The following is a 13,684-nucleotide window of genomic DNA, read 5'->3' on the forward strand; positions in this document are numbered from 1 at the left end:
ATCTCGGCTAGGAGGTCCTCATCCCTGGAGCTGTAGCTTTGTCCCTGCTGGGAGGAATGAAATGAGGGCTCCTGTCCAGTCATCACATCCTTGACATCCAAATCTTCGTAGCTCTGCACACGGGCCGTCCATGGGTCCTCCTGCGCGCGTGTCACGCACGCTCCCGAGGCTGCTCCAGACACCACCTCTCACTTGTGCCTTTGGGAAGACTGGAGCAGTTGAGCAGCATGACCCCAGGACAGCTCCAGTCTGCTCTACCCAAACTTCTTCTCTTACAGTTTATATCACAATAGAATGAGTAAAAACATCACAGTCGCCCCAGAATGTTCAACCTTGCAACATCTGCTTGGCTGCAAGAGCAGCACAACAGGGTTATAGGCAGAGGAAAGTTGACGATTTGAAACCTACTTTTGTTCATCTGTCCCACAAAAGAGCCGAGTACATATGGGATTACCATAGAGGTAAAACTTTAGGTGGCTGTGGTCAGCTTCAAACCCTTCACTAAGGCTAAGCACAAACACACAGTGCAGGAAGGACAAGAGATGCCCGAAGCTGAGATCCCGCTGGCTTTGGGCAGGACACAGAGCAGCATCCCCCACGCCTCTTCCCTTTCACCGCCCACCACGTGAGCCTGGTGTGCACGAGGAACAGATGTACCCAGAAGAAAGCAGTAAGAAGAATGCTTTTTATGTACCTTATAGACTTGAAAGAATAAATTGCAACCTGTTCCTGCTTGCAGGCAACATGGTCCTACAAGAACCAACAAACACAATCTACAATGGTTCTTTACGTATAGAAATTAGCTTCTACTGTCTCCCAGGGAACACGAGCCTGATACAAGATTCATTCCGCAGGTAAAGAAAACTTCCCATTTAAAAACTTTGAAAAAATATATATTTTTTTCTTCTAGTGCAGCACTCTGAGGGAATATGAAAGGCTCAGCAAGCTAGATTGCAGTGTTAGCTGCTGCGCGTTCAGAGAATATACAATAGAAGAATGTGTCAAACCTGAAACATGATAACAGAGCTGCTCCAAAAGAAGAAGTAAAATCCTACAGCAGAAAAAAGGGCAGAAGTGTGTAGGAAAGACAGGCCTGATTATCCTCTGCATTACACGAGAAAAAAAAAAATGCCACTGAAGACAGTATAGTTATTCCAGAAAGAAATTGGGACACTTGAGATGATGTACTGCCTGGGACTGCAGATCAAATACTCTCCAGCCCATTAGGCAAGGCTGTGGTTATCTTTGGCTTCTTTATAACGTGCAGGCACTGGGACATAATCAATTTACCAGAAGGAGACAATCCATTGTACTTATCCAGAACCAGCCCATACTCAGCTGGCAAACAGCCCACGGCACAGCAGGGACGGGTGGAAGGGGCTCTGAAGCAGGAGCAGGATGCTCAGCATCCCAGACCTCAGCGGTCCAGGATGGAGAGTGGTAAAGCAACAGTAATTCTCGCCTTCTAAAACAGGGTGGGGACACCCAAGCTATTAAGAAAACTGCCCAGTGAATGAAATATGTCTTTTTCTTGGCCTGTGCTAACCGTGCTGGGAAATCGTTTGGGAGAAAGTTGGGTGGCTTGGCCTGAAATGGTGCCAGGGCCATTCGAATAATTTACCGGTTTAATTTACCAGGCGAGATGCAGCCTGCAAGTCTAGAGCACCTCCAGCACATTTTCTAAGAAATGCCTGTTTGGGTAAGGATGCTGGATTTCCCAGTAATTAAAAATGAGTCACTAACTTAATTTCCTCTCCTACATTTTTTTTCTTAGCATTTCCTTACATCCTAAATACACAGAAATTAGGCCGCAAGATGCTTGGAACACGCTTGTCCTTGTTCCACAAAACACCAAGCTCAAACACTGTACTCTTTAGATAGGGAAAAATAAACAAAGTCAGGTAAGGAGAGAGGGTCAGCATCACCTCCTCTCTGCCACTTTGCACTAGTCCTACACCGATGAACAGCCAACTACTTGAAAAAGATTATTTATGTTACTCAAATCTAAACCCACATGGCACCTTCTCATCCAAGTTGCATGTATACTCATTTTCCCTCCACGCCTGCAAAAAACCTCTCTCTCCACCTATCCACTCTAATACAAAGACTATTTCACTCAGAAGTGTTGCTGCATTGCTACTGCTGCAGCTGCCCAGGGCTTGGGCTGCGAAGGTAAAACCTCCCTCTGGTCAGGGCAAGTCCATTTCTCCAACACTGAGAAATTTACAGAAGTTATTTTCTTAAACAAGAAAAGCTTGGAGGACAGCTACTGGTAAAAAGCCAAATCAACCTCTCTCGCCCAGCCAGCGCAGGTCCCCCAGGGCTGCCCCGCGGCCGGGGCTGTGCGTGCGGGAGCAAACGTACCCCTGCTTCTGTATTTGTACCCCAATTTATCAAACAGGCACGTTTGATAAATTTCTGCTGATGTATAAAAATCCATACGGTGTTTTGAAATGCGACTTTGAACATTACTACCATTTAACTCTATTTTATGGCTACCACAGGAAGCAAGGTCAGGGAATTACATAGTCCATTGCACCACAGGAATTGTGGATTGTTCTAAACACTAATCAGATAAAAAAACAGATCAAAAGTGAAATCCATATTTGTACACCTCCTATTTTGCCTCATTCTTTTTTGGCCATCCACTGTCTGACTTCAATGAAGTGCTTAAATATAAGATAAACTCTCTTCCAATCACCTTAAAACATTCCCCACTTCTTTTTCCTCTCCTGTTATTGCTATTCATGACTATTGCGTAAAATATATATTTTGTACATTATGAAAACTGTCTCACCTTAAAATACAGCGGTTTATGTAGCAACATTACATATAATGTATTTGTAGGTTCCTAAGAATTTATTTAAAGACAAAATTCTAATTAAAGATAGAGGAAATTGTTCACATAATACACAATAAGCACGCTTAAATGGGGAAGAAAAACTCTTCTAATACATAAACCTCTCTGTGCATGTTTTATTACAAACAATTACAGTTTGTCCTGTTGCTTTACATAGTCATGTGAGATTATCTTTTCTTTCTCTTCTAATAAGGACACAGGAAAATAAAAGATTAAAAATGCATTATGTCCTTTGTTTTCCCCAGAAGAAAACACAAGCAAGCCCTTCATAGAATTCAGCCTTAAGGCAAAACTTTCATCTACCCCAAATCCTTACTAAATGTATTGCTTACTGAAACATTAACTAAATACCCATGTACTGAATACACTTTGTCCTCAGTGATATCTTTTTTGCTTAAGTATAGTGAGGGTCCTTGAAAATGAAGTTTTACATAGATAGAGGTAATATTCTATGGAACTGATTACCTCTAGTTTACCAGCTTGCTTTGGTCCCAAACCTTATGTTGTTATAACTGGAATATTACCAAGAACTTGATAAATAATGACAGCAAAATTTAAAATTTTCTTTTTTTTTTTTTTTAAATGTTTCACTTAGTTGACAAAATTTCATTTTCTAAGGAGCTGATATCCAGTATTACTATAACATTAATGACTAATACTATTAATACAAGAACAAGTTTGCTTAGCGAAGTCAGTCTAGAGTATAAAATATGAAGCCATATTAGGGTTAATGATTTATCTGTATTTACACACAGAAACCAGGCATGATGTTTAAGTAGAGAGTATGTTTCCAGTAGATTATTTCACTTGGCGCCTTTTAAAATATTTGCAGAAAAATATTTAGTGTGATTTTCATAAATACTGCGTTCTTAAGATTCTAAGAAAAAAACCCAGCAGGATCAAGTCTATAAAAGCACAGAGAAGTTCTTAGGGACTTTGAATCCAGAAGGATAATGTAGTTAATAGGACTGTATTTGACAAAGGAATATATAATTTATATATAATATAATACATGTGAGAACGTAGAATTTAACATATAATTTACAATTATATGCCTGCCAAATCAAGTTATTTGAACAAGTTTTTAAAACAGCAGATGATGTGATCCAGCTGCACTGACAGTGCACGGCTCATGTAACCTCGAATACTTCAGGCAGTTTAAGAAGGAACTTCATTGTAAACTGTTTGGTCTTTACCCCCTATTCTTTTAAAGGAAGTTCTTTTGGCTGAGGTGAAGGAAAATTAAAAAGAACATTATTGACATAAAATATTAACAGGCAGGCTTTCTGAGGCCCGCTTCAGTGCATTTTAACTTTTGCCTTTAAATTCCATTATGGGCAACGTTTTGCAGTGCATTACCAGCGATGCAGAACACCATGCTCATAGTAAAGTTCTGCAGCACAAAGTATTAAATATGCTGATGATTTAACATCTCGCACAGCCCTCCGTTCCCCACACGAAGGTCAAAAGCCAGGGGTCAGCTGGACTCACAAATACATCACCCTGAATCAAACAGAGCATCCCTAAATAGTAGCAGTCACTAACATACACTCATTACATTAATAAATTGCTCGCTAATGGGAGCAGTGACAAGTGAGATGTGCACTTAGTGGCCCTGTTTGCAGCCTGCCCCCGACGTCTGAATGCCCGTTTTTCTCTGGGTTACGCTCTAAAGGCTTCGAAGTGCACGAAGAAAATCTGCTCAGTGTTGTGAAATAAATCAAAGAGTGTCTGCTGAAAATTCCTAAAACGCTTCTTCCCTAATCTCCCGGACCAGAGAGTGGGCTTGCAGAATGCTAAACTTGCTTTTCAAAGAAGATCAAAGCAACACGAGCAACAATTAAAAACACGGGTGCAGGTGTGCGCATGCGCGGGGGCCCCGCGGAGGCAGGAGGAACCTCTTTTTAGTCATCCCTGGCTGCTAACACTGACTTATCTAATCATTACACGTGTGATTTGAAGGGACAGGAGACGTGTTTAAAAGCTACACAAAAACTGCTCGCCTTTATGTATAAAATGCGTTTTATGCCCATGCGACGCTTTCCGAGATACACTATTTCCATTAATTTTGAAAAGCTCCTTAGCCACTGCCTAATTAAACCAGCCTATAATTTTGTTGTTTAGCGATTCAAAGATCAATGAAGTTGCAATTGTGTATCTACCCTTCCTAGTGTTACTTAGTCTTTCTATAAGGTTTAGTCTCCCAGAGCTTCCTTTAACACCTGAAGAACCAGCCTCACACCACAGCCCCTTCACGCCGCATCGGGCTGTTCAGCAGCTCATCAAAGGCACCGCAGAGATTTTTATTTGCCAACTACAATTTTTAAATGGTATTGGCTGTTCTGCCTAAGACTGGCCACTTGTCCCTGCACTTACACAAGAAATACTCCTGCTAGTAGGTAAGTGGGCTCTACACCAGAACTGCTGGTGCTAGCAGGAGAGTACCTGAGGGAGAGTGACATCGCATGACAGGCACTACCCGGGGGGAGACTTAGCAGCCAACCTGCTATTTCCCTGACAATATGGTTTGTCTGTTCTCCCCTTCTCAAGCTGGTATTTCACTGCGCAAAGGAGAAATTTAAAAAAAAAAAAAAAAAAGTGCAGCTGTGGTCAAAAAAAACTCTTCGAAGTTCACAGGGTGAGTAAGGAAGGAGTAAAACCCCGAATGAACTCTCCTGGCTGAAGTGGGTTAGGATGAAAAATGCTTCTGCTAAAACTTGAAAATTTAGGTCAGTCTTGTTTATGTGAAGATATAAAACACTGACATTTGGAGAAGCACGTGAATCAAAGTGATATTTCAGTGTTCTCTCTGAATCACATTGGGCTACCAGGCCCTTTTTTACCAACCAACTTCTCCCCCTTCAAATTAAAAAAAAGAAAAAAAAAATCTGAATTGTCACTTAAGCTCTAACCAGCAACACATGAGAGTATCATGCTTTAAAGTCTAGTGGCAGCAGCTGCTGAAATATTTCACATTTTTAAAATACACTGAGTTAACCGAGTAGATACTTGGGAAACATTTAACAGAAGAGAACAAAGTAGGTACAATTTTGAAAGCTATCTGCGTTTTTTCTTCCCTCACATGGGCTACATTATCCCCCTGTGAGTATCAGGGAAGATGAGGAAAAAGATAATTGATGCTTTTCTGACACCTAATTGATGTTATCAAAAACATGCATCACACCAGATATCCATTACATTTAACACAGCTCAGCATAAGACGATTTTGATGATCCGAATAGGGCTCAATCCTATTTCTCTTCAAACCCATATGAATAGTTTATTATATAAAGGACCAGGCTCAGTGATTCATTTTGATAAAATGCTACTTAGCAGCATCAAAACTGCCTGAGTATTTTGTCTGCCTATACTGGGGCCTCCTACTGCTGCCATTGAAACAAATGGCAAAATTCCCATTTACTTCCACAGGAGGAGAGCCAAGCCCTTAGAAACCTTTGTATTTAAGGAAAAACATTTTTTCCTCCCACTCATGACTATAGTTCCCTTGAAAAACCAATAGAAATGTTTAAGAAGTCAGGTGGTTAGGACTGGGCCCAAAGGTCAGAAACAAAGAATATTAATAGAGTCTCACTATTGAAAAACTGAGCAGCATCCTCGAAGCGTTGCTGTTGTTTTTAAACAGAAAGTCACTCTCGGATCTAACTAGGAACTTTTAAAATACATATAAATCTGGGAAGCAGAAATGAAGCACACATTTCATTTAGTGTCTGGATTAAAGATTCTTATTAAACAAACCAGAGCTCATTATAAAATCAATATCAACTTAACCACTATACTCCCAGGAGAAATGGCAAAAAAGGTCACTCCAAGAAATTCAAACAATTTTCCTGCTGGAAGGGCACGATTTTAATTACAGATACTATTAATTAGAGCTGTCAGTAGGAAGATTGTCCTGTTAATTATCACAAATTCAGTTTCAAGTGTGATTTTGGAACCCGGAGGCCTTTTTTTCAGAATTAAGAATTCTTGTATTCACGTTAATGGAAGAAAGACTATCTATTGCTTCTGTGGTTTCAATAAGTCAATGGCAAGTTCCCTGTTAAAACCAAACAAAAATATTTACGGCCACGGTCTCTACGACCAACAACACTGATCTGACAAACTGCTGTTTTGTTCACACTTTATCCTGGAGGACACTCCTTTTTTTCCACTGGAAATGCTCTTGCACTCGCTTGCTCTTGCTTTGGAAATCACTAAATTTAAAGAAGTAATTTCAAGATTTTTTTTTTTTTTTTTTTTTTTTAGTAAACATTCTGTTTTAACTGCAAACCATTCCTGAAGATACTAATTGTTACAGAAACATTCATATTTACCATTCTGTACTAAAATCTCCCTGGACCCAGCCTGTGGAGATGTACTTAATACATTACATCTTTAAGATATAAGAGGTACAGGCAGACTCAAACTTTGCGAGGAAATATGAGTTTATTCCCGTATGACTCTCAGCTGCCAATTTGAATCTATCTCAGCTCCAGAGTACAGAAAGGCCATAATGTCTGATCCTAAGCAGAACGAGAGGGTAAAATAAAACCTGAGGGAAGAGTGCCCTTACGGAGACCCTATGGGTACACAGCAGACAGGGATACTACAGCAACAACGTTTACAAATTCTTGAATTCTTTTTCACTCCAAATATTTTGGGACAGCAGACCAGGGCTGTGTGGTATATGACCATAACACATGCATTACCACACCATTAACACACCAAGAAATAAGCGCCATGATCTAAAACAAACTCCAGGAAGATGCAGAGTGTCTCTCCACCCAATACTTTTGAAACTGAAATAGAAAGCCTGAGGTTTCTGATTTACTTCAGGAAATCTGAGCGCAGTCCTCCCATATTACTGGGTACACATCTGCTACCATTGTTCTCCCAGAACCAGTCCTGGTTAACTTCCCCATTTATCAGCATTAGATTTCATTTTATCTGAATAATGGCAGAAGGTGGCAACAGATCGGGTCAAAGGCTCTTTTCATATCAGACCCTGAAGAAGTCGATTACTCAAAAAGAGAGACATCTTCAGATAACCATGCAATCCATTCCTCATAAATGTTAAAGATTTTTCATTATTAATAGTGGCAGGGGTGATAGATTATGGATATTAATGTTATTTTTCAGAGAATCTCCATAGCAAGGGCTTTTTTTTTTTCTTTTTCTTTTTTAATGTTTCTAATTAGGCACGAATTTACAACAAGTACCAGAATAGCCAAGATTAATACCCAGCAGTAAAAAGCTGCTACAGTGAATCCGCGGGAATATGAATGGAGCGGGGCGAGGGGGGGGGAGGGCAGCATCGGAAACAAACCCACCCCCTCGCCTCCCAGTACGAGGCGGGTCCCCCCGGGCACTGGCGGGGAGCCCGGGGAGCGGGGCCGGAGGAGGGAACCTCGGTCCTTACCTGATAAGCAGCGGGAGCGTCGGAGCCGGTGTCGGTCCCCAGGGCCGAGAGCTTCTCCTTCAGGCGGTGGTGGGCGCGGTGGCGGAGGCAATAGGCGACCCCCGACGCCGCCAAGACCCCAGCGATGCAGGCGAGGGAGAGGAGGGTGAGGAGGAGGAATTTGGCGGATTCTGCCTCTTCCCCGCGCTGCGGGAGCGGCGGGACGTTGCTTTTCTGCAGGAGAGGAGAGAGAGGCAGCGCCTGAGTTGCGCGGTCGCGGAGCAGCGAGACCCCGTCGGGGGAAACACCCGTCAGCGCGAACTTTCAGCCAAGGATGGAGGCGAACGGTTGGGCAGGGACAGCGCTGCTGACATAGCCCCCTCCGCCCCTTCCCCTCCTGGCGACTTGCATTTAACTACCGAAAGGCGGAGGCGGGCGCGCTGGCTGCGCGCAAGCACCGCGGCGCGCCCCGCAGCTCCGCACCCCCCCGCATCCAGGGCCAGGGTCAGCAAGGGAAAATCCGATTTTTTTTTTTTTTTCATGGAGTGAAAAATAAAACACGGAACAACAGAGAAAAAAAGTAGGTGGCGGTCCTTCCTTTTGTCTGTTGTAGAAGAAAAAGGATTAAAAGAGCCCGATAGTTCCAAACTCCTCCAGATTACTATTATTTTTGCAGCAATAGGAGAGAATCCTTCTAGTGCATTTCACTTGTCTCCATGTGCTAAAAAGTTGTACAATAATTTCCCCTCATTAGCTTCATTATAAGCTATATTAGCAACAATTAAAAACGCAACATGAAAATGAAAAGACCAGGCGCGCAAATTGCAGCAAGACTCATTTGGCCCGCATTCCCCCTTTCACAATTACCAGGGAAATGAATTGAAAAGCACGCCCCTGCCTCAGTCCTGGTTGCTACAAGATGAGAACAATTAGCAAACTCCTTTCCACCACCTAATTTTGCGTGGTAACAAAATGGATTTTTCCCCATGAATGCCTAGCCGGCCTATTCATTATCTCTCCTCTATTAGTAATTTTCTGCTCCGTATTCAGCTAGCCAGCTCTTAATTTCCTCCTGTCTTGCAGTGTACACAGTGGCTCTTATGTCAGGCCCGGTCCATTTTTATCTTGTAATCATAAAGGCCACCAAAGCAATTATCGCTGGTCTTGACTGTAAAAGCTTGTCATTAATTAGCCTCCTTGCCTTCAGTGCTGCGGATTAGCCGGGGCTGAGGCTGAGTTAATGGAAATGCAGGTTCAATAAGACTCCCGGATTTTCTTGCCTGGATGCTCGGAGCGCAGGAGGATTGCCGGGTTTGTAAACCCCGGGCGGCGGGGGGCGGCGCAGGGCTCAGCGAGGCCGAGCATGTGCCGCCCGCCTCCGCGCCCGCGCAGCCACCGCCGCCCCCTGCCTCCCCTCCCCTCCCCTCCCCTCCCGGCCCCTCCTCCAAATCCCAACAGCCACCAGGAGCACGGGGCTGCCGCTGGAACCCCCAGCCCTCCGCGCCGGGGGTCTGGGGCGGTGTCCCCGCGGGTACCTGCCCCGGCCGCAGCGGGGAGAGCGCGGCCTCGGCCCGCACCGCTGCCGCCCTCCGCACCGGGCGGGGGAAGGAGGGGGCTTGCAAGGGAGACCCGGGAGGGGCAGCACCGACGGCAGCAGCCGCCTGCTCGCAGCTCCCGCCGCCTCGGCTCTGGGGGCCCGGGGGAGGGCGCAGGGCTGTAGCGCTCTGCCATTAGCATCTCCGTGAAAGGCCGCCGTCCCCTCGGGGCCAGAGGTCCCGATCTGCATCTAAATAGGCAGCTCCCGCGAAAGTGCCGGCGCCCCCTCCCCGAGCGCTGCGCCCCGGGACGTTAATCCGCCTCGCCGCGGTGTTTGGCTTCCCATCGGCGAGGCAGGGACAAGCGGCCCCCGCCCCCCCGGCCCCCCCCCGCCCCGGGCCGGGACCCCCCGCGGGTCGGACGCGCTCGCCGGGCGGCTCCTCCGCTTCGGAGCCCGGGTGCGCGCAGGGGCAGCGCTGCCGCCGCCGGGAAGGCAGAGGCTGGCGGGCAGTTTCGGGCACTGCTCCTGAGTCTCTTTGCTCTCGCAACCACGGTTTTAAATGATTTTCCTTCTCCGGTTGCCGTGTGAAAAGAGCCGCACAAGCAGCCGGGAAAAGGCCTATGCGGGAGAAACAATGAAAATGACGGGAGCGAAGTGCTGTCAAATGCCTCGAGTAAACACGAGGGAGAGAAAGAGCATGCTTGCCTTTCTTCCGCTGTAGTTATAGTGATTTTTGATGTTGTTTCTAACTTCGCCCGGCAGTTTTCCCCGCAGAGCCGGGACTGCCCTCCCCAGAGCTGGCTGCCCTTAACAAAAGCACTCTCCGAGACACCCCGCGCTCCCCCAGTGCACGGCTGCACCCAGGAACGTGAAACGAGAGGAAGAGTTGGAAACCTTCCGTGGGGTGTTCAGCATTGCGTACACGTCGGTAAGCTTCTTCCGTGGGCAGCCAGTGTATCCGTGCCCCTAGTGACGGGTTCGAAGCAGGCGAGGGCTTGCAAAAACCTTACACGCCCTGGGGGAGCGGCGCCGATGCCTGCCCCGACCCTGCGTGCCCCTGGGACGGGGGCCGCGCAGCCGGAGGGAAGGGGCGACAAAAGGACACAGGGGCACGGCCGCTGCCCGCCACGTCGGAGCGGCTGATGGGGAAGGGAGAGGAGCTCTGCTGTGGGGCCGCCGGCCCTTTTCCCTGCTCCTTCCTCCCTCCCGCTTCACGGGACGCGCCTCCGGAGCCGCTGCCGTCAGGGCTCGGAGGGTTCCCCTCTCTGCCTTCCTGGGGGTTAGTGCCTAGGGCCACCTCGGGCAGCCCCCACGCCGCCCCCGGGAAACATCGGTGACTGCTGCCGCCTGCGCGACCCCGCATAAACCGACGGGTAAAGCCGACGGCGAAGCCACGCCGTCCGGCTCCAGCTTCGGGTCCCGCACCGGTCGCTCTCCCGTACCGCGGGCTGGGGACACCCGGCGCCGCAGAGGGCAAAGGGGCCCGCCCCCCACTCCGCCTGTGTCCCATCAGGAAACAGCCCCCATTGCCCGCAGCTCAGCTGGAGAAAGCCGCTGCCCTTTCATCCTGCTTGATGTCTCACCAGACATCAAATTATGAAAGAGGTAAAAATAAATCCGACGAGTTGGTTACCAGCTCACCCCCAACCCGGAGCACAGATTTCCCCACCTCGCCTAAAGCCCTGGTTCTTCCCTGCAATAAGGCCCCAGCCTGAAACGGAGGCCAGGGTTAATTAGAGGCGTCCTGTCAGACTTGACTGGAAATTGAAAGAAAAATGTTTAAATATTTATGAATTTGACATTTACAGTCGGATGTCTTTTAAAGCAGAACACCTCTCCCTGTGCTGGTTGGGGCTGCCATGGTGCGTGTGCCTGGGGTGGAAGGGGAACAATAGCTGTTGCATAACAAGAAAAACAAATCACCTTTTATTTTTTTTTTCTCTCCTAAGGCTTAAGAAATAAATAGACCACATAAATTACACATAATTAAATATTAAACTCGGCTACATGTAACTATGCATTTTTTAAACTTTATGTAACAGAATATATTGACATTTCTCTGAATGATTTTCTCTTTTGAAAATTGTGTAGAGTCCCTTCACAGAGTCCCAGTGAAGGAAAAACAACTAATTCCTAGATGGATGGCTTAGGAAGTGACTCTAAATACAGAGGCTTTGGAGACGTTCAGCCAGTATCTCCTTGCTTTGAAACGGTCTGGCCTGAGCTTGAATGCTAGAAAGCAGAGATTCACCCTGTCTCAGAACAACATGACACCTACCACTTACACTCAACTGTGTTTGCTTGAAGTACACTGCTTCTGTGTGGGGTTGTGTGTTGTGGGGATTTTTTGTTGTTCGGTTGTTTGAAGAGGGAAGAAAAAATGCAGAGGATCTGATCTCATGTAGGCTTTCCTGGTCCCTCGACAGAACAAATTTTATATACACCCAAAAGTGAGTCAGTAACTAGAGCAGCCATAATGATGGAGTCACAAATCACTGCTCTAATCAAAGAGCAGCATCCCGTTCCGCGGTGTCATCCCGTGATGCAGCAGAACAGCCGACATTTCAAACGAATTCCAGGCAAATGTCAGTAAATATTTAATGTACACTTTCATGTAAATAAGTTCTCACACCTATGTTGGAAGTGTGGGAGAAAGTCTTTGTAAGAGCAGAGAGGAGCTCTCCGTGCAGTGATGTGAAAGCTCACATTCCAGATGCCTCAGCAGAATTACACTTCATTATTTCCTTTAGGACACAGGGCCTGATTCTGGTCCTTGCTAAAGCAAAACTCTAACTGAAGTTGAGGTCTTGTTTTGCTTCATAAATTTAAAAAGATATTCCTGATATAAAACCCAGTTCGCCGGTTACTGCACCCAACCTCTCCTCCAGTTTGCAAAGGAAAAATCAGTACGATTCAGTTTAAACTAACTTGAAATTATAATTTCTCTCAATTTTTGCGTACCTTGATTTTTACATTTATATTAGACAGTTTTGTTTCTGAGCAATAAAAAAATGCAGATTTCTTAGAAACATGGGCAAAAAGATAAACTTCAGACTATGATTTGTTTCAAAATATTAGAATGTTAAAAAACTCAAGAGGTGCTATTTTAATTTGGAATTCACTATAGAATCTAATAAATGAGAGAAGTGAGGCGGAAATAATCATGTATTAATTCTGTGCATTACAAAATCTTTTCAGAAGCTATTATCAGAGCAAGAGGCATTGTGGTTTGGATTCAGGGTGGGAGAAATCCTTTGTGCAACTGAAAGCTATTGTTCCTCTGTGCAGATGAAATTGTACTTGCAAATCTGCCATTCAAGGAGGGAAAAAAGTGCCTAGGCAGAAGAAAAGAATTCTACAAGAAAATCGTTATTCTTAAAAATAAACTTCAGCAAAATAAGTTTCAGTTCATCAGAGTGGTTTTTTTTTTTTTTAAAGGATCCTTTGCTAACAGTCACAGCCACTGACATAAAAACAAACCATAAAGCATATGTGTCTTATTTCCTTAATATAGGAAGCATGAAGAAAGGGATGTGTGTGGGTGTATATGGAGATATATCTATATAATATGTATTCATATATATACACACACACACACATCTGTGTGTGTCTGCTCGCTTGAATAAATCTAAACTTAAATTTACTTCTAGTAATTTCTCTCTGTAAGGTTATCTGAGACGTAGGCTGGGATACACTATGCTGGTTCAATTTTTGATAGGTTACTATAAAACCAGATAAATACATCAGGAGGAGCCTAGCTACCCTAATCTGTCCCCAGAAGACCTACAGTAAGATTTTATTTTTTTGTTCCTTCAGTAAAATAAGACAGCAAACAGAAGGGAAAGCAGCCTCTCCCTCGATTTCAGCTCCTGCTTCTCCTTCTCTACTT

The 13,684-nt window shown here is 45.2% G+C and overlaps 1 protein-coding gene across 1 annotated transcript in view; it reads right to left on the reverse strand.

Annotated features, from left to right (window-relative positions):
* The window catches only part of PTPRN2 (protein tyrosine phosphatase receptor type N2), a 652,409-nt gene that overhangs the window by 97,406 nt on the left and 541,319 nt on the right, over nt 1-13,684 (reverse strand). The window contains 1 exon segment of the mRNA XM_065628527.1: nt 8,280-8,492. Coding sequence (XP_065484599.1) covers nt 8,280-8,492 — 213 coding nt within the window.

This window comes from Caloenas nicobarica, chromosome 2 (genome assembly GCF_036013445.1).
Source record: "Caloenas nicobarica isolate bCalNic1 chromosome 2, bCalNic1.hap1, whole genome shotgun sequence".
Lineage (NCBI taxonomy): Eukaryota > Metazoa > Chordata > Aves > Columbiformes > Columbidae > Caloenas > Caloenas nicobarica.